General features: G+C 47.1%; 1 protein-coding gene across 1 annotated transcript; it reads left to right on the top strand.

The window, feature by feature from the left end:
- Positions 1-20,812: 20,812 nt before the first annotated feature.
- On the top strand, positions 20,813-22,914 carry LOC122000795 (transcription factor DIVARICATA-like). The gene is made up of 3 exons (XM_042555255.1): positions 20,813-21,400; positions 21,484-22,026; positions 22,207-22,914. The coding sequence occupies exons 2-3, from the start codon at positions 21,572-21,574 to the stop codon at positions 22,688-22,690; spliced, it is 939 nt and encodes a 312-aa protein (XP_042411189.1). The 5' UTR covers positions 20,813-21,400; positions 21,484-21,571; the 3' UTR covers positions 22,691-22,914.
- Positions 22,915-23,364: the final 450 nt, after the last annotated feature.

Genomic DNA, 23,364 nt, shown 5'->3' with positions numbered 1-23,364 from the left:
TTTTAAAGGAGCTATTCACCCCCCCTCTAGCCATCTAAGATCCCAACAAGTGGTATCAGAGCCTGGTGCTCTTCATTTCGGCTTAACAACCCAAAGAGCTAAACAATGGCCATGAAGGAGGGACTCAGCACCAACCGTCCACCCTATTTCGATGGAGCAGATTTTCAATACTGGAAAAGCCGCATGGAGTATTACCTCAAGACCGATATCTCCATGTGGTTCTCCGTCAAGGAGGGATTCTCACCTCCAAAGGATGAAGAAGGTAAGGAACTTGACTCATCGAGATGGTCAACCGAGCAAACTCGCAAGGGACAAGCCGATGCCAAGGCGGTTGTCACTTTGCAATGTGGGATAGCCAAGGATCAACTTGTCAAGGTTGGTCCTTTCACAAGTGCGAAGGATCTATGGAACAAGCTCATCGAGCTCCAAGAAGGGACTCGAGACTCTCGGATCGCCAAGAGGGATTTGTTCCTAAACCAACTACAGAACCTTGTCATGAAGGAAAATGAAACTGTAAGTGAGATACATGGAAGGTTCAAGGAGATCATCAATGGTCTCCATTCGGTGGATGAACGAGTAGAAAACCGTGACCTCGTAAGGTATGCTCTAAAAGCTTTTCCTAGGAATGCCTTGTGGTCATCTATGGTGGATGCCTACAAGGTATCCAAGGATCTTTCCATTGTTAAGTTAGATGAATTTTTTTGTGAAATGGAATTACATGAACTTGCTAACAAAGGGCAAAAAGAGAAAGGTATTGCTTTGGTTGCAGAAGAAAAGAGCAAGGAGGGAAGAAGAAAGAAAGAAAAGAAGAAGGAGAAAGAAATTGTTTCATCTTCATCCTCCTCCGAGTCCGATGATGAAGGTGAATCATCATCAAGCGAGATGGCCAACTTCGTGAGAAGAATCATGAGAAGGAGCAGAAGATACAAAGGGAAAGGTAAACCTAGTGAACAAAATATTGACAAAACTGATGTTAAATGTTATGAGTGCAAAAAGGGACACTATCGGAGCGAGTGTCCCAAATTAAAAGGAAGGAGGAACGAGCCAAAAGAAGGAGGAAAGAGTCAAGAAGAAGAAGGCTCTAAAAGCTACATGGGATGAGTCTTCTTCAAGTTCATCTGAGGAAGAGAAGAGGGAGAAGAGTACACGGCAGTTAGCCCTCATGGCAAGAGAGGAGTCCGAGTCCGAGAGTGAGGACTCAAGCTCTTCAGCCGCGACTTCATCATCTTCGGATGATGAAGAGGTAACCTCTCCCCATTTAGAAAAGTGTTATAAAACAATTGCACATTTGTCTACTTCCCTTAAAAATCAAAAGCCGAAACTAAACTGCTAAAAGATGAAATAGAGAAATTAAGGGCCCTTAGGGAAGATGAGGTCGATGACCTTTATCAAGAGGCCCTAGAGGATGAAAACAAAACCTTGAAGGGTGAAATTGAGAAGCTCAAGAAAATGCTTGAGAAATTCTCAACCAGCTCTAAGACCTTAGACATGATTCTAAATGCCCAAAGGGCGGTTTACAACAAGGCTGGATTAGGATACCAACCTAAGGAGTCTAGTTTTATTTCTTTAGTGTCAAGAACCCAATTTCATAGAACACATGTTTCTAGGGTTCATGAGACTAGGAAGAAGGTGACTAAGGCATGGGTGCCTAAGTCTCTCATTGTAGATGCATTAGGTCCCAGAATTTGGGTACCTAAAACATCCATCTTTCGTGTCTTGTAGGCATTGGTCGAGGGGGAGCGTCTATCAACTTGGTTTGTTGATAGTGGATGCTCCAAGCACATGACAGGGGACAAGTCACTATTCTCTACCATACAAAATAAAAATAGAGGTAATGTGTCTTTTGGCAATAATGGTAGTCTTAAGGTTATAGGGGTTGGAGACATTCATATATCCGAATGTCTCCACATCAAGAATGTTCTTCTAGTCAAGGGGATGACTTTTAATCTCCTAAGTGTCAGTCAATTGTGTGATACGGGTTACACAATTGAATTTCATTCAAGTCAATGTTTGGTTAAACACATTGACACACTTGACACTGTACTAGTAGGCACAAGGGTTGATAATATTTATCAAGTATCGTTTAAAAGTGCTACTAATGCTTTGATTAAGTGTTTCATGTCAAAAGAAGAAGAGTCTTGGCTTTGGCATAGAAGGTTGGCACATGTAAACATGAAGAACATTCGGAAGTTGGCCAACAAAGGACTAGTACGAGGCTTACCAAGCATCAAGTACCAAAAGAACAAACTATGTGATGCATGTCAAATGGGTAAGCAAACAAAAGCATCTCATAAAGGTAAAAGCATTGTGAGTACATCTACTGCCTTAGACTTATTACATATGGACTTGTTTGATTGTAACAATGTTATTTCGTTGAATGGTAGTAGATATTGTTTAGTAATTATTGATGATTTTACTAGATATACATGGACCTTCTTTTTGAAAACTAAGGATCAAACCATAGATATTTTTATTTCTTTTTGTAGAAGAACTGAAAATGAAAAATCAACAACAATTAAAACCATTAGAAGTGATCATGGTGGTGAATTTCAAAACCATAGGTTCTTAGAATTTTGTCAAGCAAAAGGGTATAGACATGAGTTCTCAACTCCAAGGACCCCACAGCAAAATGGGGTTGTGGAGAGAAAGAACCGAGTCTTACAAGAGGCTGCACGAAGCATGCTCAATGAGTACTCACTACCGAGTTACTTGTGGGCTGAAGCTGTGAATACAGCTTGCTATGTGCAAAACCGAATCCTGATACATAGGTTTTTAGGAAAGACTCCTCATGAACTTTGGTTTGGGAAACCACCTACAATTAAACATCTTAGGGTGTTTGGTTGTAAGGTGTTTATTTTGAACACCAAGGACCATCTTGGAAAATTTTCGGCCAAGGCTGATGAAGGGATACTGGTCGGTTACTCGCTCACCAGCAAAGCCTATCGAGTCTACAACAATCGGACTAAATTGATTGAAGAGTCCTCTGATGTAGCTTTTGAAGAAATCCCTAAATCAAATGATCAATCAAGGGATGTAGGAGAAATTCAACTTGAACTTAGAAGTCTAAGTTTGAATGATCAAAATGAAGAAAGAGTCGAGGTTGACTCTGATGACGATGAGCAAAGGCAACAAAGGGCTCCGGTTGATCCCTTGCCTGATATTGAGTCCTTGCATGTGCCTAGTGAGACCATTCATGAGGCACCACCAACACCAAGACAATCTAGGATAACCACTAGTCATCCCCAAGACCAAATTGTGGGAGATATCCAACAAGGGGTTAGGACTAGGTCATTCTTTAGAAATGAGTCTAATGAAGTCGCATTGATTTCAAAGATTGAACCAAAATTAGTTGATGAGGCATTGCGCGATCCTGATTGGATCATAGCTATGCAAGATGAGTTAGGTCAATTTGAAAGGAGCCAAGTGTGGGACTTAGTTCCTAGACCTAAGAAGACCACCATTATTGGAACTAAATGGGTCTTCAAAAATAAGTTAAATCAAAAGGGAGAAGTTGTAAGAAACAAGGCAAGACTTGTAGCCAAGGGCTATAGTCAAGTCGAAGGTCTCGATTATGATGAGACTTATGCTCCCGTGGCCCGATTAGAATCCATTCGTTTGATGCTAGATTTTGCTGCACATAGAGGTTTCAAGCTCTATCAAATGGATGTTAAATCTGCCTTCTTAAATGGCTTCATTAAAGAAGAGGTCTATGTTGAACAACCCCCGGGGTTTGTGAGTACCGAAGCTCCAAACCACGTATACAAGCTCAAGAAAGCTCTTTATGGGCTTAAACAAGCACCTCGAGCTTGGTACAAAAGGCTGTCAACTTATTTACTAGAAAAGGGCTTTGTAAGAGGCCAAATAGACCCAACACTATTTCTGCGTAGAGATGGTGAAAACATTTTCGTAGCCCAAGTGTATGTCGATGACATAATTTGTGGCTCAAATAACAAGGTCTATTTAAATGAATTCATTTCTCACATGGAAAGTGAGTTTGAGATGAGTCTAGTAGGAGAGTTGACATTCTTCCTCGGACTTGAAATCAAACAAACTCGAGATGGCATTTATGTCCATCAGACGAAATACACTCAAGAGATGCTTAGAAAATTCAATATGAGTGACTCTAAGGAAATGTCCACTCCAATGGCGACAAGCACTCGCCTTGACAATGATGAGAGTGGAAAACCAATTGATCTAACGCAATATAGAAGCATGATTGGTAGTCTTCTATATCTCACAGCTAGTCGACCAGACATACTTTTTGCTGTGGGCATGTGCGCTAGATATCAAGTCTGTGCCAAGGAATCTCATTTAATTGCAGTTAAGAGAATATTGAGATACCTTAAGGGCACAATTCGAGTAGGTCTATGGTACCCTCGTACAGAGTCTTTTGACTTGATAGGCTATACTGATTCCGATTATGCTGGGTGCAAATTGGATCGGAAAAGCACTAGTAGGGGTTGCCAATTTTTAGGTTCATCATTAGTTAGTTGGTCAAGTCGGAAGCAACATTGTGTTGCTCTCTCCACGACCGAGGCTGAATACATTGCCATGGGAGAGAGTGTATCACAATTGTTGTGGATGATTCACACTCTAGAGGATTATGGACTTTCCTATAAGGGTGTACAAGTGCTATGTGACAACATTAGCACGATCAACCTAACTAAAAATCCAGTCCATCATTCGAGGACCAAACACATTGAGGTGCGTCATCACTTCATAAGAGATCACGTAGCTAGGGGAGACATTGTGCTCACATATGTGGAGTCAAAGTCAAACCTAGCCGACATTTTCACCAAACCCCTTCCGGAGAATGAATTTAGTCATTTAAGGAGGGAGTTGGGAATGTGTTTGGCTCCTTAGGTCATTAGAACTTCACCATGATCAATAAGGACTATTAAAATGACAAGAGTAATTGGGACAATAATTTGGGCAACTTGGGAACATCTCACACAAACTATAAGGTTTAACAAAATATTTTTGTTTGCTAGAAATGGGGTGAGATGCTAGGATCAACCCAATTATTCAAAATGTATCATGCATCCCTTGAATAATTAGGTTGAAGAGACATTAATTGAGTATGGGGAAGGCCATTACATAATTCATGTATATTTGGCTCCTAGATCTTACTCATATATTCCAACCAAGGAATCTTGGTTGGACTTTTGCCTAGAAATTTTCTAATCATGGTTGATGGTTGATGTGTTGATTGATATTATTGCTTGGTTCAAGTCATGACTTTGATTGATAAAACGATAGGGTATTAAAGGAAATAATAACAACTTGGATATATTTTGACAAACTTGAAACTAAACATAACAAGGATCAAGAATTTCAGCTTTCGTGCCTTGCTTGAAAATTAGGACAAGTTGTTTATATTTTGACAAACTTGAACCTGATCATAGAAATGAGTTTTGAACTCTTAAGGACCAAGAAGACAGAACCCCATATGGTTGGAGTTAGTGTGAGGTTTTTGTTTGATAAGAATCTGAAACCTTAAGACTATAAACAAGTTCAGACCATAACTTTTAGGTAAGAGTTATGCTTGTAGGTTCTAGGCTCTGAACATGGAAGCTTTCCTAGAGAAACTTCCACGAATTATCGAACACAAGTTACTGAAATTACAGCTTTCAGTTACCGGAATTACAACTTTCAGTTACTGAAATTACGGGAGAAATCAGACACTGATCGGTCTACGGACCGATCAAGTCAGTCTAGCACGCTACTGATCCCTTTCTGATCGGTCTACAGACCGATCAGAGAGATCCCTGATCGGTCCGGAGACCGATCAGATCAATTCGGCACAAAAGCCACTGATCAATCTCTGATCGGTCTACCGACCGATCAGGAAGCTCGCTGATCGTACTGATCGTCTCCTGATCGGTCCGTGGACCGATCAGGATGTTCCTGGATCGGTCCAGGGACCGATCAGGAGGCTTCTGACACCTTCTGATCGGACAACCGTCCGATCATTTCTTCACTGTACACCCATCTAAACCCTTAAAACCTCCCGATCCCTTCTTTTCTTCGTTCACGCGAACCCTAGCCGACTCTCCCCACCAGTTCACCCTTTTTCTCTTCTCCTTGCACGCCAAACCCTACCCGAAGCTCTAACCCTCGGAAGCCCTAGTCTAAAGTTCAAATGGCACCAAGGTAACTTCTTACCTCTCTAGAACTTGGCATTATGTTTCTCACTGAATCTGTTGTTCTGTTGTTTCGGTTCTTAATTGTTGGTGGCTCCTGTGCTTTTCGTTTTTCCCATTGTGTCCCCTTAGGAAGAAACCCACTGATGGTGAGGGAACCTCTAAGGAACCAACCAAGACATCCAAATCCAAAACTTCTCCTGCTCCCTCTCGACCCCAACCAGCTAGTTCCAGTAGATTCCCAAACCGCCAGTCTGAGCAAGCTTTTCAACAAAGGACATTCAAATTACTCCCTTGTAGGTCCGTGGATAGAAAATTCATGGACGAATTTTGCCCACAAGTGTCCGAAATCATAGCATACTACAAACTCGATTCACTAGTCTACTTGGAACGGGATATCAACTATGACTTGGTCTCTGAGTTCTATAATAACCTTCATGAGACTAATGATCAAGGTTTTAAAACAAGAGTTGCTAAGCGGACTCTTGATTTCAGTATCTCATCTTTCTTTGAGTATCTCAATTGTCGGAGGTGTTCCGGTGATGTCTTTTCGATATTTCCTGACTTACCAGATCAGTTACCTCCACCGTTTGATATCTCACCTGACGATATATATGAGTACTTCTTCAGACAGCCTAGACAAGGGCTAGATGAGCTAGATGTTGACTTCCCTACTTTTGCAGCCTTGAGATTATCTCCTCAAGATTACATTCTTTTTAAAATTGTCACGAACTGCCTTCTACCTATCACATCTAAACCATTATCTGATATCCGATCATATCATTGTCTTATGCTTTATGGTTTGCGTCGGCGTCTCGATTTTGATATCATGTCGAGCATCTACTCCTCGATCATATCATATTCTCAGCCTAGCGGCTTCACTATTTATATGCCTTATGGTCATATAATTACTGATTGGCTTGAGTCCCTTCAGGTTGATGTCTCTAAGGGTAGAATAATCAAAATGGTCAGGCAGGATTGCCGACTTGGGAAACGGGCATTTTCCAAGTCTGGAATCATTGGGCAAAATGGGGATGTTCAGTGGAAGGATGGGAGAGCTTTAGGTGAGTTACCACGGGGACCTCCACGACAGGTTGCAGCTGCTCCTGTTGCTGCTCCTCCTGCTGACATTGGCGAGGCGGATCCAGACCTGCGCTGGCAGATCGCTGAGTTAGAGAGCCGATTTGATCGTCACGAGGAGATGGTGACTGCTGAGTTCGATGGACTACGCATACGGATTGACCAGCGCTACGATGACCTGCGCGGGCATATTGACCAGCGCTTCGATGATATGCGCAGTCATCAGGTGGTGACACAGCAGTTGCTACTCGGATGGATGGCACGCTACCCGCCTCCGCAGTCTTACCCAGGCTATTCATCCTCCGGCATGCCGCCTCAGGATTTCACCCCTCCTGCCGATGATGGTGATATTCCTCAGTGTGAGGATGTTGATTGATACAGTTTGTTTGTTGGCTGTCTGTATTTTGGATGTTATTTGTTAGTCTTTATGAATGATCTGGATGTTTGCACTTCTGATGCTACTCCTGTATTTATGCTACTCCGTTTTCTTTTTGCTTTCTCTTTATTATTCTTCATTTTCTATTGAATATTAATATGCTGTTCACTTGCATGTCCTGTTTGTCCTTTATCTCTTTATCACTGTCTCGTAATACACTTAGAGGCATTTTGGGGGATTAAGAAAGAAAACAGTATGGGTTAAGGGGGAGTCTTTTAACATTTTCTTACTTGGTTCGCACCTTTTCGGTGTTTGACAAAGGGGGAGAAGGTAACTAAGTTTAGAATTAAATGAAAGTTTGTCTTAGGGGGAGGATCTTGATTCCCCTAAAATCATGAGTCTCCTATTCTTACATGGTACTGTATCTGTCTTAGGGGGAGGATCTTGATTCCCCTAAAATTATGAAAATTTGAACAATTCTGATCTAAACTTAAATCGTGTTGTCAAACAACAAAAAGGGGGAGATTGTTGATACAGTCTGACCTGGCTGTTGTTTTGATGTTGACACTGATTTAAGTTTGTATCAGATATTAATTTAACTCAGAATGACTACTGATCGAGGTTGATCAGTTGGGAGGGAAAGTCCTGGTGAGTGAAGCCAGGCAAGGGAAATCCAGATGGGTCAAGGTTGACCAGACATCTGGTAAAAAGTCCAAGCAGGGAGCTTGGCACGGGAAAAGTCCAAGTATGGTGACTTGGCACGGAATGGTCAGAGAGGGCTCGGTAGCTCGTTCTCTGGACCGGATGAGGTCGGAGAGGGCTCGGTAGCTCGTTCTCTGGACCGGATGAGGTCGGAGAGGGCTCGGTAGCTCGTTCTCCGGACTAGGTCAGAGAGGGCTCGGTAGCTCGGTCTCGGGACCAGGAAGACCTCAGGGTTTCGGGCTGAAAGCCGCAAAACTCACTCGGTAGCATTGGATCGGTCTACAGACCGATCAGACGATCTACAATAGTCTGGATCGGTCCGCAAACCGATCCAGTGTTCCAAGATTACTGATCGGTCGGGTGACCGATCGGAATCAGATCAGTTCCAATCGATCGGTGACCGATCGGGATCCACGTAAACATTACGTGGGTTAACCGCGGTCGAGGACGATCGGAACTACGTAATATGGGTTAGCGATCGATGCGTGGACCGATCGGTAACCTGAAGCATTTGGGTTATCGATCGGTCTGGCATCGATCGAAAGAAGTGATCGAAGCCGAGAAAGGGTGGAACGGTCGTGGACCGATCCACATAGTCTGATCGGTCCACGCATCGATCGGGATCTTCCGGACCGATCTCCGATCGGTCCAGAATATGGATCGGTCTGCGACCGATCTCGCACGCCTCGCTACTTCTCGAGATTTCGACTTGTTTCTAATGCATCGATCTAACATCCGCTTGTGAGCTTTTTGAGTTCTGATTGCGGTACCATGGTGATGTTTGAATTCAAATCAATGACTATCAAAGGAATAAAACAAAATGGTTTGTCTACTGGTTATCGCTGCAAATTGTGCAAAAGAAGCGTCAACGTTCACTGGCTTGTTCAGTTGGCTCACTGGCTGCGATCAGCTTGACTCTTCCTTATTGGTTCGAGCTCAGAGACACCAGTGAAGACCAAGGATGGTATTGGTGTGAGTTCAGATGAGGAAGAAGCATGATTGGCGACGCCTGGTTTAGCGACAGTGATACGCTACTGGTTTGCAGTGATTCGATGCAGGCAAACGCAGTAAAGAAAGCAGAGAAATAAGAAGGAGGAAGAGGAGAGGATGAAAAATACTCTGAAAGAAACTCTCTCTGTCGTTCAAGCAAGAAGTTGTGCATTTTCGTTGAGCTCTTGGTTGATTCCCCCTGTCGTTGTTTTTCTGCTTCGTGGCTGTAAGTTAAACTGTTAAATCCTTTAGCCACACTCTGTAAGTAACTGTGCTTCACTTTCAAAGCTACTCTTGTGATCTTTGTGGAGAGGTTACTCCACCGAGAAGGAGGATCTTTAGCCGGAATTTATCCGGGGTGCGATCTACCGAAGATCAAGGAGTCGTCCACCTTACGGACACGCCGAGGAGTAGGGGCAAGTTATCCCCGAACCTCGTAAATCCTAGTGTTAGTGTGCTTATGTTTTTCTCTCTTTTAGTTGTCTAATTCCGCTGTGCTAACGATTATCTGTGTAGAAGTTTTCGTTTAAGTTTTTAAAGGAGCTATTCACCCCCCCCCTCTAGCCATCTAAGATCCCAACACGCATCACCTTTAGTCGACATCCAGTCAACATGAGCGTCATCTTCCCAGCGTCCGTCTACTCACACTTGGACAGGATCAAATTTGGCACCGTCTGTGGGAACGCACCTGAATTCAAGCTGAGGAGATGGAAGAAGCTGGACGTCTCCATACTGTGATGCTCACTCCAGAGGAGCTCAATGCACTCATTCAAGTGCGAGCGACAAAGATAGCCGAACAGCAACAGCAGAAGGCACTAGCCGATCGGCTGGCGCAGCAAGCGACGTCGGCCTCGGGCGGCCGGGCGGCGTACGAGGACCGGCCGGAGCAACTCTCCATATGGGGACAGAATAAAATGTCGATCGGGACTCCAGGAGAGGTTCCACCAGCGCCCATTCCGTTTCACCGGGTGTTATTTCAAACGTCCTCAGAGATTGCGCAAGCCAACCAGAATAGAGGTTCCTCTTCAGACGAGGCTCCCGTGCGGGACACAAGAAAGGGAAAAGCGCCCCGAGCCGATTCGTCGCCCGAGCGGATCAACCGACAATTCTCTGAGGCCATTCTGCATGATTCGCTGCCGAGACATTACACTCCCTTGGCGATTGGGGAGTATAACGGGTCGACCGACCCGAACGACCACCTCGATAAATTTGATAACGCCGCTACTCTTCATCAATACACAGATGGAGTCAAGTGCCGAGTGTTCCTCACCACTCTCTCTGGCTCGGCGCAACGGTGGTTTTGGAGGTTGCCGGACGGGTCAATAAGAAGCTTTAAAGACTTCCAAACGACTTTCTTTCACCACTTCGCGAGCAGCAGATGCTACTAGAAAACAAGCGTCAGCCTGTTCTCCATGAAGGAGGGCCAAAGGGAGACCCTTTGAGCCTACATTCAGCGCTTCAACCAGATAGCAATGGATATCCCCTTGATCTCGTCCGAGACCATGATGAATGCGTTCATGCAAGGGCTCGTGGACGGGGACTTCTTCCGATCGCTCGTCAGAAAGCCGCCCCGTGATTACGACCAAATGTTGAAGAAGACCAATGAGTACATAAACGTGGAGGAAGCCCAAGCGGCTAGAAGGAAGGAGGTGCCATTCGAACCATCAGCGCCAACCGAATGGCGTCCGCTGTCCAGCCATCAGCCGCCAAGAGGACCGTGAGCCGAAGGAGTACGACCACACCAGGAAGTCAGGCCACACACCGTCCAGCATGTTGTCGCCGAACGACCGAGACCCAAGGGGAAGGTATGGACCCCTTTGTTTTGCTCGTTCCATCAGTCTGCTACTCACAACACTCGCGACTGCCGCGGATTCAACCTGGTCGCCCAACCGGTGCTTAGGAGTTACTGTCGTCGATCCCCCTCTCCTGACCAGCGACACGAGTATCATCGTTCCAATCGGCGACAAGAAGCAAGGCGATCCCCAAGACAGCCTCATTGGAGGAGCGCAGAACCGGTGAGAGCCGAGCGAGAGCGAGACAGGTCGTCCACTCGGGAGGAGGACAACGGGAGCAATGCTGCTCGAGGGGAGATCAACATCATAGATGGCGGCCGACCGGTGGAGATTCCAACCGAGCTAGAAAGTCACATCCTCGGCGATTAGAAATCCATGCGGTGGGCTGCAGTCGGGAGCAAGCTAGGGGATCCGAGATCAGCTTCGAACCCCGTGATCTCGAGGGAGTTGAAGTGTCGCATGATGATACACTCATTATTCGAACGGTAATCGCCAATTACACTATTCACCGTATATTCGTTGACACAAGTAGCTCGGTCAACATCGTTTTCAAGAAGGCATTCGACCAGCTCTAAATTGACCGAGGCGAACTGCTGCCAATGGTGACCCCTCTATACGGGTTCACCGGCAATGAAGTCTTGTCGATTGGCCAGATCAAGATGGCCATCTCGCTCGGGGAGGAACCGCTTCGGAGGATAAGGACCACCAACTTCATCGTAGTAGACACCCCCTCAGCCTACAATGTCATTTTGGGCCGACCAGCCCTCAATGAATTCCGAGCGGTCGTCTCAACCTTCTGCGAGAAGATTAAGTTCCCGGTAGAAGACCGAGCTGGAGAAGTAAAGGGGGATCAGCTCGCTGCTCGAAGATGTTATATCGAGATGGTCAAGACCGAGGCCAAGACCGCTCGGAAGACACCCCGGATGGAGGTAAACACCATAACTGAGAAGCCCCCTACTTTAATTTATGAAAAAAAAAGAGGAAGTACAGATACATCCGAGCCTAACAAAGGCGACGACTTTCGTAGCATCCAACTTGGAGGCCGAACAGAAGGCCGAGCTAATCAGATGCCTTCAACAGAATCATGATGTCTTTACGTGGTCAACGCATGAGCTACCCGGCATTTCCCCGAGCGTCGCGCGGCATGAACTTCAAGTCTGACCAAACGCTTGGCCGGTGAAGTAGAGGAAGAGAGACTTCAGCGCTGAACAGAATCTGATCATCTGGGCGGAGATTAAGAAGTTGCTGGAGGTCGGGCCATATACACAAGGTTCAGTTTTCTAGCTGGCTCGCCAATGTGGTGCTAGTCTCCAAGCCGGGCAATAAGTGGAGGGTGTGCATCGAATTTCGGGATCTTAACAAGGCATACCCGAAGGACTTCAATCCCTTGCCCAAGATCGATCAGATGGTAGACTCCACGGATGGGTGAGAGCTGATATGCATGCTGGACGCATATCAGGGGCATCATCAAGTGTCGCTCGCCCATGAAAACCAAGAGAAAGTCAGCTTCATCACCGTCGACAGTACATACTGCTACAACGTAATGTCGTTCGACTTAAAAAATGTAGGAGCCACTTACTAGAGACTGATGAACCAAGTCTTCCAGCGGTAGATCGGTCGCAACATGGAGGTATATATCAACGACATATTAATTAAATCCCTATGAGCTGCCGACCTCTGCGCCGATATCAGGGAGACCTGCCAGACCCTCCGGACGTACGAAATAAAGTTAAATCCTCATAAGTGTTTGTTCGGCGCTAAAAGTGGGCGCTTCCTGGGGTATATTGTCATCGAACGGGGCATTGAGGCGAACCCTAGCAAGGTAAAAGTACTCCAAGATATGCCACCACCAAGAAACTTGAAGGAAGCACAACACCTTACCGGTCGGATAACAGCATTGTCATGGTTCATCGCCAAGTCGTCCGACCGGAGCCTTCCCTTCTTCAAAATTCTACGCCGAACCACCAAGTTTCAGTGGGACGAGGAGTGTGACCGGGCCTTCGAGGAACTCAAAGTATATCTGAACTCACTACCTGTACTAGCTAAGTCTACTGCCGGTGAATCGTTCCGTATTTATTTGTCTTCAACCGAGCACGCTATCGGCTCGGCGTTGGTTTGGCAAAACGACGAAGAACAACAGTGTACTTCTTGAGTCATATATTAAAGGATGCTGAATCTCGCTACAGCGGTCTTGAGAAGCTAGCATTTGCATTGGTACTCGCCGCTCGGAGGCTTCGTCCTTATTTCCTCGTACACACTATCATGGTGATAATCAATAGCCCTCTGGGAAGAGTCCTGCTTAACCCAGAAGCATTCGACCGGCTAATCAAATGGACAACGGAGCTCAGCGAGTTCGATATCCAATATCAGCCCCGAACGACTATCAAAGCGCATTCCTTGGCAGATTTCATCACGAAGGTATAGAATCCCGAGCCCGACGCAGTATGGAAAGTTATGTGGATGGGTCATCCACCCAGCAGGGTAGTGGGATCGGCATACTGCTTATCTCCCCACAAGAAGAGCGGGTGCAGTTGGTCATCCGACTAGAGTACCGGGCAACTAACAACGAAGCCGAGTACGAGGCTCTTATAGCCGACTTACAAGCCGCTCGACACGTCGGCGCTAGCAGGATTCTTATCTATTCTGATTCCCAATTAGCCGCACAGCAGCTGGTGGGAGCCTTCGAGATCAGTAATACGCGACTCAAGTTGTACGCCGAAGCTTTCGAAAAGCTGAAAGCAAACTTTCAGGAGGTAATCATCGAGAAGATCCCCTGAGCGGAGAATCAAGCAGCTGACGAGCTGGCCAAATTGGCGAGCTCACTCTCGCCGATCGTCATTACTCAGCCGGTTGAGCAAGTATTCTTGGTGGCGCATGTCTATCGGATGGAGGGACTTACTTTCCCTAGCGATTGGAGAACGAGCATAATAGAGTTTCTACGATTAGGAGCTACATCGTCCGATCGGGAGGAAGCTCGCTTATTGAGAAGAAGAGTCGGTCGTTTCACCCTAGTCGGGGACCAGCTCTACAAGAAGACCTTCTCCAGGCCATTGCCTAAATGCGTTGGATCAGAGGATGTTGATTATATACTACTAGAGGTGCATCAAGGCTCCTATGGGGGGCACCCGGGTGGTCGGTCACTAGCAAGGAAGATTCTGTTGGCCGGGTACTTCTGGCCGACTTTACAAGAGGATGTCGCTCAGACAGTAGCTAACTATTTGTCCTGCCAGAAGTACCACCATATCTCCCACCGGCCGACCGAAGAGATGAAGGCTTCCACTGTGTCATGCCTATTCGACCAGTGGGGTATGGATATTATGAGACCCTTCCCCATGGTGATCGGGCAGCGAAAGTTCTTACTCGTCGCGGTAGACTACTTCTTTAAATGGGTTGAGGCCGAGCCGCTGGCGAAAATAACCGAGCAGATGGTCCAAAAGTTCATCTGGTAGCATATCATATATCGGTTCGACATTCCACGTCGGCTCGTCTCAGACAATGGTAGACAGTTCGCCGGACGGAAGCTCAGAGAATGGTGTGAGGAATATGGCATCCAGCAAGCCTTCACCTCCATAGCATACCCTCAAAGCAACGGGCAGGCTGAAGTCGTCAATCGGGAGATCTTGCGGGTTCTGCGAGTTCGGCTCGACCACATCGAAGGGAGCTGGGTGGACGAGCTCCCTGGCATGGTTTGGGCAATCCGCACGACTCCTAAGGAAGGCACAGGTGCAACCCTGTTCCACCTTATATACGGTGGTGAAGCGGTCGTCCCGGTAGAGGTTGGAATCGAGTCCAATCGAATACAGTACTACGGCAAAGACAATGCCGAGCGAAGGCTTCTGGAGCTGGACTTCGTGGATGAGACGCGCGACAAAGCAGCCGTTCGACTGATGGCTTATAGGCAGAGGATGAGGCAGAGCTACAATCGACTAGTGATCCCGAGGTCGTTCCAGGTCAGCGACCTCGTATGGAAGAAGGTGAAGTCGGTCAGCGATGTCACCAACTGGAGGCCCCCTGGGCCGGACCCTTCAAGTTAGTGGAAAAACTCCGCTCGGACACCTACTATTTAGAGGATGAAGACGGGCAGCGGCTAGAACGCCCTTGGAGCGCAAACCACCTCCAGCCGTACCGAGCTGGATGAAAGGTGCGCCAATGTAATTGAGGTGTACCTTTCGTTTTTCCTGTGTCCTTTGATTACAGGATTGAAATAAAAAATAAAAGGTTACCCAAAAACTCGTCGAGCGATGACATTAAAATCATGTCTCCATCGACAGTCGAGCGGCGACCTTAAACCCCGATCTTCACCAAATCGTTGAGCGACGACGTTAAAACCATGTCTCCATCGACGGTCGAGCGGCGACCTTAAACCCCGGTCTTCACCAAATTATCGAGCGGCGACGTTAAAACCATGTCTCCATCGATGGTCGAGCGGCGACCTTAAACCCCGATCTTCACCAAATCGTCGAGCGACGACGTTAAACCCATGTCTCTATCGACGGTCGAGCGGCGACCTTAAACCCCGGTCTTCACCAAATCGTCGAGCGGCGACGTTAAACTCATGTCTCCATCAACGATCGAGTGACGACCTTAAACTCCCGTCTTCACTAAATCGTCGAGCGGCGACGTTAAACCCATGTCTCCATCGACGGTCGAGCGGTGACCTTAAACCCCAGTCTGCACCAAATCGTCAAGCGGCGACATTAAACCTATATCTCCATCGGCGGTCGAGAGTCAACCTTAAACTCCTGCCTTAGAAGATCGTTTAACAGAGGCGTTAAAACCCAGAGTCAAGTGGCGACTATAAACCCAGGAGGTATGATCCTAGCGAATCTTTCAATACTGAAAGTACGGTCATGACAGCCGATCAGAACTACACAGCCGAATACTAGCAGAAAGATAGCATATGGAGAAAGATCACAGAGATTTCATTGATAATAGGTTAAGCACTGCCGAACGATAGAAGTACATTCAAAGCTTGCAAAAATATGCTCTCTACAAGTCCCTCACTCACTCAATATAATCAAAAGTTTCGTCGGGAATGGACTCGAGGAGCTGGACGCGGTCGACATCCTTGTCGGAAAAAGATTCAAAAATATGGTTGTTCGCCTTCAGCTGGATGAGTGTAGCGTCGATGGCCAACTCAAACGAGTGGACGATCCGGTTGGTCGCTTTCTCCAGAAATTGGTCCGAGCGGAGGTATTGCTGCCTCAGGACAGCGAAGCAGCCTGGTTTAACCTCCTGATAGGATGTCAATGCCGCCCGAGAGGCCCCCAGATCCTTTTCAAGGCGCTTCACTTGATCCTGAAGACGTGCCTCCTTGGCCGAGCGGCTCTCCTGCTCAGCAGACAGAGAGTCCTCTACCTTCTTCAGCTTCTCGGCCAACCGCCGAGCATCCTAGTTTTTCTGCTTCAGGTCGGCGATGCTCGCTGTTTCCTTTTGGAAGCTAGCTCGAGTTTATAATCGTAGGTCTTCAATTGTGCCTCGATCTGGCCCAGCCTGCTGGCATGCTCGGCCAACTTCTGCTGCTCCTCCGCAAGAAGTTGTTGGGCCTTTTTTAGGTCGGCCTGTAGACGAGCGGTAGGCGGCCCCTGGGAGGAGGAAGCTTCGCCGGAAATCTTGAGCTTCTTCAGCTCGTCCTCCACTTGTGGCAATCGCTAGCACATGGCGATGTTCTCCACCCAAAACTGCAAGCAAGCATTAGTACCGATCGGAGGTAAATCATGAGCTAATAGTTGAGAATACTAACCCCGGTGGACATCTCCAGATGACTATCGGCGAGCGCACCAGGGGGTTTCATCGCCGCTCGTGCTCTTGCTTCCTCCCAGACGCGGGTGAGCCGACCACGAATGTAGACTTGATGTTGAGGAGAGCTGGGTTGGTCGCGCGGTGCCAGAAGGTCCTCCGTCGGAAGGCGGAGCGTGGCGGTGATGGATCGTCTCCCGCTTGACGCCGATTGAGCGGAGGCCAATGGGTCGAATGCTTGAGCAGGAGGGACTGGCAGGATAGCGGACTGTGTCACCTTCCGCCTAGTTGGCGGCAAAGAAGTGATCGGCTGAACGACGAGCAGCTCCGATAGCTCAGCCAAAGATGGAGTCTGCTCGGAGGAAGTGACCTCCACTATTGCAAGAGCGGCTGAAGATGGGGTGCCTCCCCCTGCTGAGGCTTGGACGACCGAAGTAGCGAAACAGGAAGGCGTGTCCGTTCGGCGTCTCTTGCGGGAGAGCGGTACTTTATCGCACGAGGACCCTGAACCCTCAGCAGGGATGACGGGTGGCTCTTCTCGGACCGATCCTTAACCGGTCGCCCTCCTGCGCTGGGCTTCCGCTCAGCGGTCCCGTCACCCACAGTTGCAGTCTCCCCAATCGTGCCCTCTTGTGAGCCGACAGGGGTCAAGCCGAGCCGCTCCATCTCCTTGGCAGCAGCTGCTTCAATCTCGACTTCTTTAGCCTTCATTATGCCGGCCACCCCGACGCGCATCATGATGTTAGCTACAAAAGAAGAACAGAATCAGTTAGACTCAAAGGAAGAAGGTTGAGAAATTTCATACCTAGGCTGCTCGGGAGCTTCGTTCTGATCGGACTAGCCTGAACGCGTACATCACATCCTCTAGCAGCAACTTATGAATGTCAAACTTCAGGCCGGCCAGCATATTAGTAGCATGGAGGTAATTCGATCGGGTCTTGTACTTCTTCAAGTCAGGTTGGGTAGGAAGCCCGACCTGCCATTTGGTCCGGAAGCTAGGCAACTCAGGGAGTCTCAAGAAGAAGAAGTACTCCTTCCAATGTTTGTTGGAGGAGGACATTTTGTCAAAGAAGACCAAGCTGATGCGAGATTGGAACAAGTAAGTGCCCAGCTCAGACCGTTTGAGGTAGTAAAAGTAGTGGAAGACTTGGGGGGTCAGTGAAATGTTGTGCACTCGAAATAACACTACCACGCCGCACAACAGGCGGAAAGAGTTAGGGACGAGATGGGCGAGTGGGACACGAAAATAGTTGTAAATCTCGGTTATGAAGGGGTGGATGAGAAACCGAAAACCGACCACAAATTGGTCTCAGAAGAAACAGACTGTGCCGACCGGCAGGTCATTGGGACGATCGGACGGAGAGGCTAGAACTATTTCATGATCAGAAGGAAGGTCAAAGGTGTTTATCAAACTCGCGGCGTCGCCCGCGTCAAACCGGGTCTCAATGGTAGTATACCAGAGACCAGGAGTGGGGTCGGGCAGCTGCGAAGAGCTTGCCATGGTCGAGAAACGAAAAGGCAGAAGGCTTGAGGGGAAAGATGACCGGAAAACACAGAAAGCTGGAAAATACGACGGTGGAAAAGAAGCAGCGAGAAAGCGACAATGGAGAGGGAAAGCTTACGAGAGTGAGAAGACCACCGCAGGGAGCAAGGAATTGCCGCAGCAAAGAGCCGAGGATCGCCGGAGCACTAGACACAGAAGAACCGCAGGAGCAAAATCGTCGGAGAGCACGAAGAAAACGCAAGGGAAGAAATGGCGACGCTGAGGCTTTATACAGATAGGCGCGGTCGACCAGAGCCGTCCGATCTAGGGCACGGGACTCGGAGCGCACATCCGACGTCCATTGAATTCGAATCGCCAAACATTACATCAGCAGCTGTCACCTCGAACGTGCAGTGGTTGCGTCGGCGACACTTGGCATCCTCCCACATGGCAGCATTTAATGGGCGTGGGCACGTGCTCGGCCTTAATGGGGGTGATTTGTGTATATTCCAAGGAGATTTGGGCGGCGTCAGTATTGACCGCCCGGTTCGCGCCCCTCCGGGGGCGATGAGGAAAAAATCCAAGTACAAAGGCTAAAAGTGCTGATCGGTTGAGAAAGATCAATCCCACACGGGCCGATCGGGATCCAACCAGCTCATTGGCTGATCGGCTAATCGATCACCAGACCACTTGTCCAGTCAGTCGGACTTGCAGTCTCCTTCGACTAGACTTGAGGGGGAGGCACGTGATCCAGTGGTAAGGTAGGGCCCGACCGACAGGAGGTCAAAGTTAGGCGGGCGTCTGTTCAGGCGAATTACCTCCGTGGTTAGCAGGAAGGGCAGACGGTCCGATACTTCGACAGCTCGGTCAGACACCGAGCTTCCGACGCTCATGAAGCTCAACCAAGGAGGCACGAAGGCCGAGTGGCCATCCTGCTCGGCCAAACAGTGGATGCAGCCTTGACCTAGTAGTCAGGGCTCCCTCGCCCGATGGGGGGAGTCAACCAGCGGCTCAGCTGTTGCATCACCCGGACGGCAGACTGGCCGAGCGGCTCTCCTGCTCGGGACGCTCAGCTTGGCTGTTGCATCACCCGGACGGCGGGCTAGCCGAGCAGCTCTCCCGCTCGACCCAATAACAGACAAAGGAGCAGCTGACAATATCTTCCTAGGGATCGGCAAGCGACATGATCGGCGACGTGGTCGGACAGAGGATCGTACGGTGGAAGCTTCCACTGCCGCATCAGGGATATGTTCCAACTGTTAAGGTATGGCGTCAGACACGCTTTTCTGACACGACATTTCCAGGTATGCTTCGGGAAGCGTGCGCGCGCCTCTTGAGAGCTCTATATAAGAAGCCCCAAAGCTTCATCGGAGGTATGGTTTTTCATCACTGTAGTTAAAGTTACGCTGCTCCTTTCTTCTCTACTTCATTTGCTTGCCACCGGTAGCTGAGTTGAGCGTTGGAGGGTCATCGCCGGGGAACCCCTCCTCAGCTCGGCACTAACAACTTTGTTGTTGCAGGCTTAGCTCGTTGGAGGTCCGCATCACCTTCAGTCGACATCCAGTCAACGTGAGCGTCATCTTTTCAGCGTCCGTCTACTCACACTCAGACAGGATCAATATATAATAATGAATTAAAAACTTAGTACAGATCTATTTAATTCAAATAAATCACTGCTAATTAAAAGTTATATGTATATTTGATTATAAACACAATCAAAAAAGTTATCAATTATTGTTGTGAAACAATCATATAAAACAAAGAAAACATGTCAAAGAGAATTAAAAACCAAAGTTAGAAAATAATTACAAAGTTGAAATATAGGCGAGCCAGTCATGTTTAAAGAGAACATGTACTATTCAACAAATTTCTTGAAATATAGGCGAGCCAGTCCTTTAAAGTGTAACAAGAAATACATGGCACATTTCATTAATGTTTTTATGATGATACATATAATAAAAAAATTATCGAGAAGAATTTAATCTCATCATTTAAAATCATCCTGCACTGGAAAAAGTAAACAAAAAAAGAATATCTATATTAGCGAGCAGTGAACAGGTGAAACCGCGAATCTATTTAAACTACTGCGTCCATGTCCCTCTGCCGATTCTGCACCAGCAGCTGTCCTCCAATGGAATCTCGAAACCTAAATCCCTCCCTATTCAATTGAAGTCTCACAATCACAATGGCCATGAATGGGTGCTCGACACATCTACACACTAGGGACAAGCCTCACAAAATGCTCTCGAGCGATGCGGTTGAGAGAGAGCAGTAAAAACAGAAGATTGTCACACAAACAAATAAAACAATTGACGGAGCTCAGGATGTTCACCAGTTGTCCATATCAACTGCACCAGACAGTGATTCCAACCGCCTTCCAATCACCGGAAGATCAAGGAAAACGCACTCTTCATAATTTACCCTTTACTTCTGTCAGATTCTCATTTGATTGGATCGAGTAGGCCAAACAAAAAAAAAACAAACAAGAATTAGAGGGGCAGATGGGCTAGTACTCATTGCCTCAGGACCAGAAGGGGGAAATTGTTTCTCCTCTCTGAGTGAGAAAACAGTGGTTGGGTGACTGAATAAACAACAAGAACGAGTAGGTTAGCTTGCTATCATATCATTGTATGGTTTGTCATTGTAGGCTTCTGATACAAAAATAAACCAATGCAAGAGTTAATGAGAATGATCGGAAGCATAAGCTTTGAGGTATAGCAATGGTCTCCGGTCTGCCTTTATGAAGGAACAAAGGGGAGAATTTTCCACTTTAGTCGATTGGGAGGCCACAAATTTTAAGCTTCCAGAACCAGTCGTAGCAGGTTCACCTCCGTTTGTGTTCTTTTCCCTCAGATCTCTGAAGGCAGGAAACTTGGATTAGAATACAGAATCCAGGAGGAAAAAAGGGAGGGTGGAAAGATTGGAACTTCTGGATTCATAGATCTACCACTTTCTGACTGCTTTATACTAGTAAAGTTCTCCGAGGGGGGAAGGAAAGCCAAGGGAGAAGGAAAGGTTGCATCTTTGCCTCCGCCTCTTTGTTTGCGTCATCTCCTCGCTCACACTTCTCCTGTCGTTGTCCCTTTCTCGGCAGGTACGCGTGCTGCTTCCGAGTTTCGATTTTTTTTTATATGTTCTTATCTCCAGTTTCTGATCGAGTTCTTGTGAATTGAGAAGCCTCTTGGTTAGTTTTTGCTCTCAAAAATCGTGGTCAAGTTCATATTTTGTGGTCGGGGGGCCAAGGGTTTCGGCAGCGGAGCTCCGGATGATGACAAGATATTGCGCGGATGTGCTTCCGCAGAAGGAGACGGGCCCGCAATCGTACTCCTCTAATTGGTTCGTCGGGCGGGAGAGCAACGGCGGCCGCCGCAGCGCGTGTTGGACGCCGGACGAAAACAAGCGGTTCGAGGATGCCCTAGCGGAGGTCGATGCCGACAGCCCCGACCGGTGGGAGAAGGTGGCGTCTTTAATCCCGGGGAAGACTGTGGCAGATGTGATGAACCATTACGGTGAATTGGTCGACGACGTGAGCGATATCGAGGCCGGGCGGATCCCGTGCCCCGAGTACTACGGCGCTTCATCTTTTACCCTCGACTGGGAGAGCAGTTACGATTCTGAAGAATGGAATAACTCGTTCTGCAACTCCGGCAAGCGATCGTGTATCAGGGGATCAGATCATGAGAGGAAAAAAGGAGTCCCTTGGACTGAAGATGAGCACAAGTAAGCTCAGTCCCTTCCTTGTTTGTCATGCCCATCTTCTTCTTCTTCAACTACATACAGAGTCTAATTCCATGATCTTGTCTTTTTATCTGTTTCGAGTTGTCTAGCTTTCTTTAGGTTGTTCTTGCGAGTAACAGAACATAATCTCGGCTGATGGGAACTCTGTGTGAAAATTCTCAGGTTGTTTTTGCTCGGCCTTAAGAAGTATGGCAAAGGAGATTGGAGAAACATATCCCGAAATTTTGTGATAACCAGGACTCCTACTCAAGTAGCAAGCCATGCACAAAAGTACTTCATCAGGCTCAACACGGGCAGCAAAGACAAGAGAAGATCCAGCATACATGACATTACTACTGTCGATTTGCCCAATAACAATAGGCCTCCTTCGCCATCAACTCAACCATCTACTATTACCTCACAGTCAAGCTTGGGCATGGCACCCACATTGCCGTGCCAGCTCTCTGTTATCGTCGATGCAGATCAGCTCGGCGAAGTAGCAAATGGCTTCAATCCATCATTGCGTGAGAATCAGTTTGTGCAAAATCAGTTAGGAATAAATCCATCTTATATGAAACTACGATCTCAAAATCCACAGCTCATGGATGAGATACTGTCGAGCATGGCATCCAGAGAGACGTTTCCCGTTGGATTTTCGATGCAGTGAGTGGATTTTTCAAAACCACATGAATGCTTGAGATCAATATGATGCAAAGATGGGTGAGAAAATGCATCTAAGCTTTCCAATTGCTGCATCCAGTGTCAGTTCTACTAGCAAGTTTTGTTGCATTTCGAATTATATATCTCGCGGTATTGATTGATAGAATTGTATATGCTTAAAGCTTTGTTAGTATTTTTATGATAATGAAGTGGATGGAAAATATAACTATTTGTTGGCTTTTGAGTTAGAAAAACTAAATTACTCATCCATAAGTTAAAGAAGATAACCCAGTAGTGGCAAAATATATCTGTTAGTTGGACTTTAAACTAAATTATACACTCGACCAAGCAAATTAGAGAGGAAACATTATTTATCGGGCTTGTGGCAATTGCATGGATTGTGAACCAGTCATTTGCTTCAATGCTTTGGCATAATGCGGGCATCACTATCGTCCCAAAAAAGTTGGATATTTAAACTCATACCAGCAATTGTTGGCTGTGATGGCCATTCCACAAAGGGACAGGTGACCAAAGAGTAAGCCTATTGCTTTTCCAACATCATCTTGATGCTTACTGTTTGTTTCCACAATTGCCACCATTGTTCTTATTGGAACCTTTCAAACATGAACTTGCAGTTTTGTAATGTAAGATGCTGCAAATCCTTTGACTGTGAGAATGCAA

Source organism: Zingiber officinale, chromosome 7A, assembly GCF_018446385.1.
Source record: "Zingiber officinale cultivar Zhangliang chromosome 7A, Zo_v1.1, whole genome shotgun sequence".
Taxonomy (NCBI): domain Eukaryota; kingdom Viridiplantae; phylum Streptophyta; class Magnoliopsida; order Zingiberales; family Zingiberaceae; genus Zingiber; species Zingiber officinale.
The sequence above is the reverse complement of the archived record's forward strand: the minus strand, read 5'-3'. Positions and strand labels throughout refer to the sequence as shown.

What these genes read in the sequence shown, in the direction of transcription:
- LOC122000795 (XM_042555255.1), top strand. Translation starts at nt 21,572, where the DNA reads ATGATGACAAGATATTGCGCGGATGTGCTTCCGCAGAAGGAGACGGGC. An exon ending in TGGACTGAAGATGAGCACAA is followed by an intron (nt 22,027 to 22,206) that starts GTAAGCTCAGTC and finishes GAAAATTCTCAG; the next exon opens with GTTGTTTTTGCTCGGCCTTA.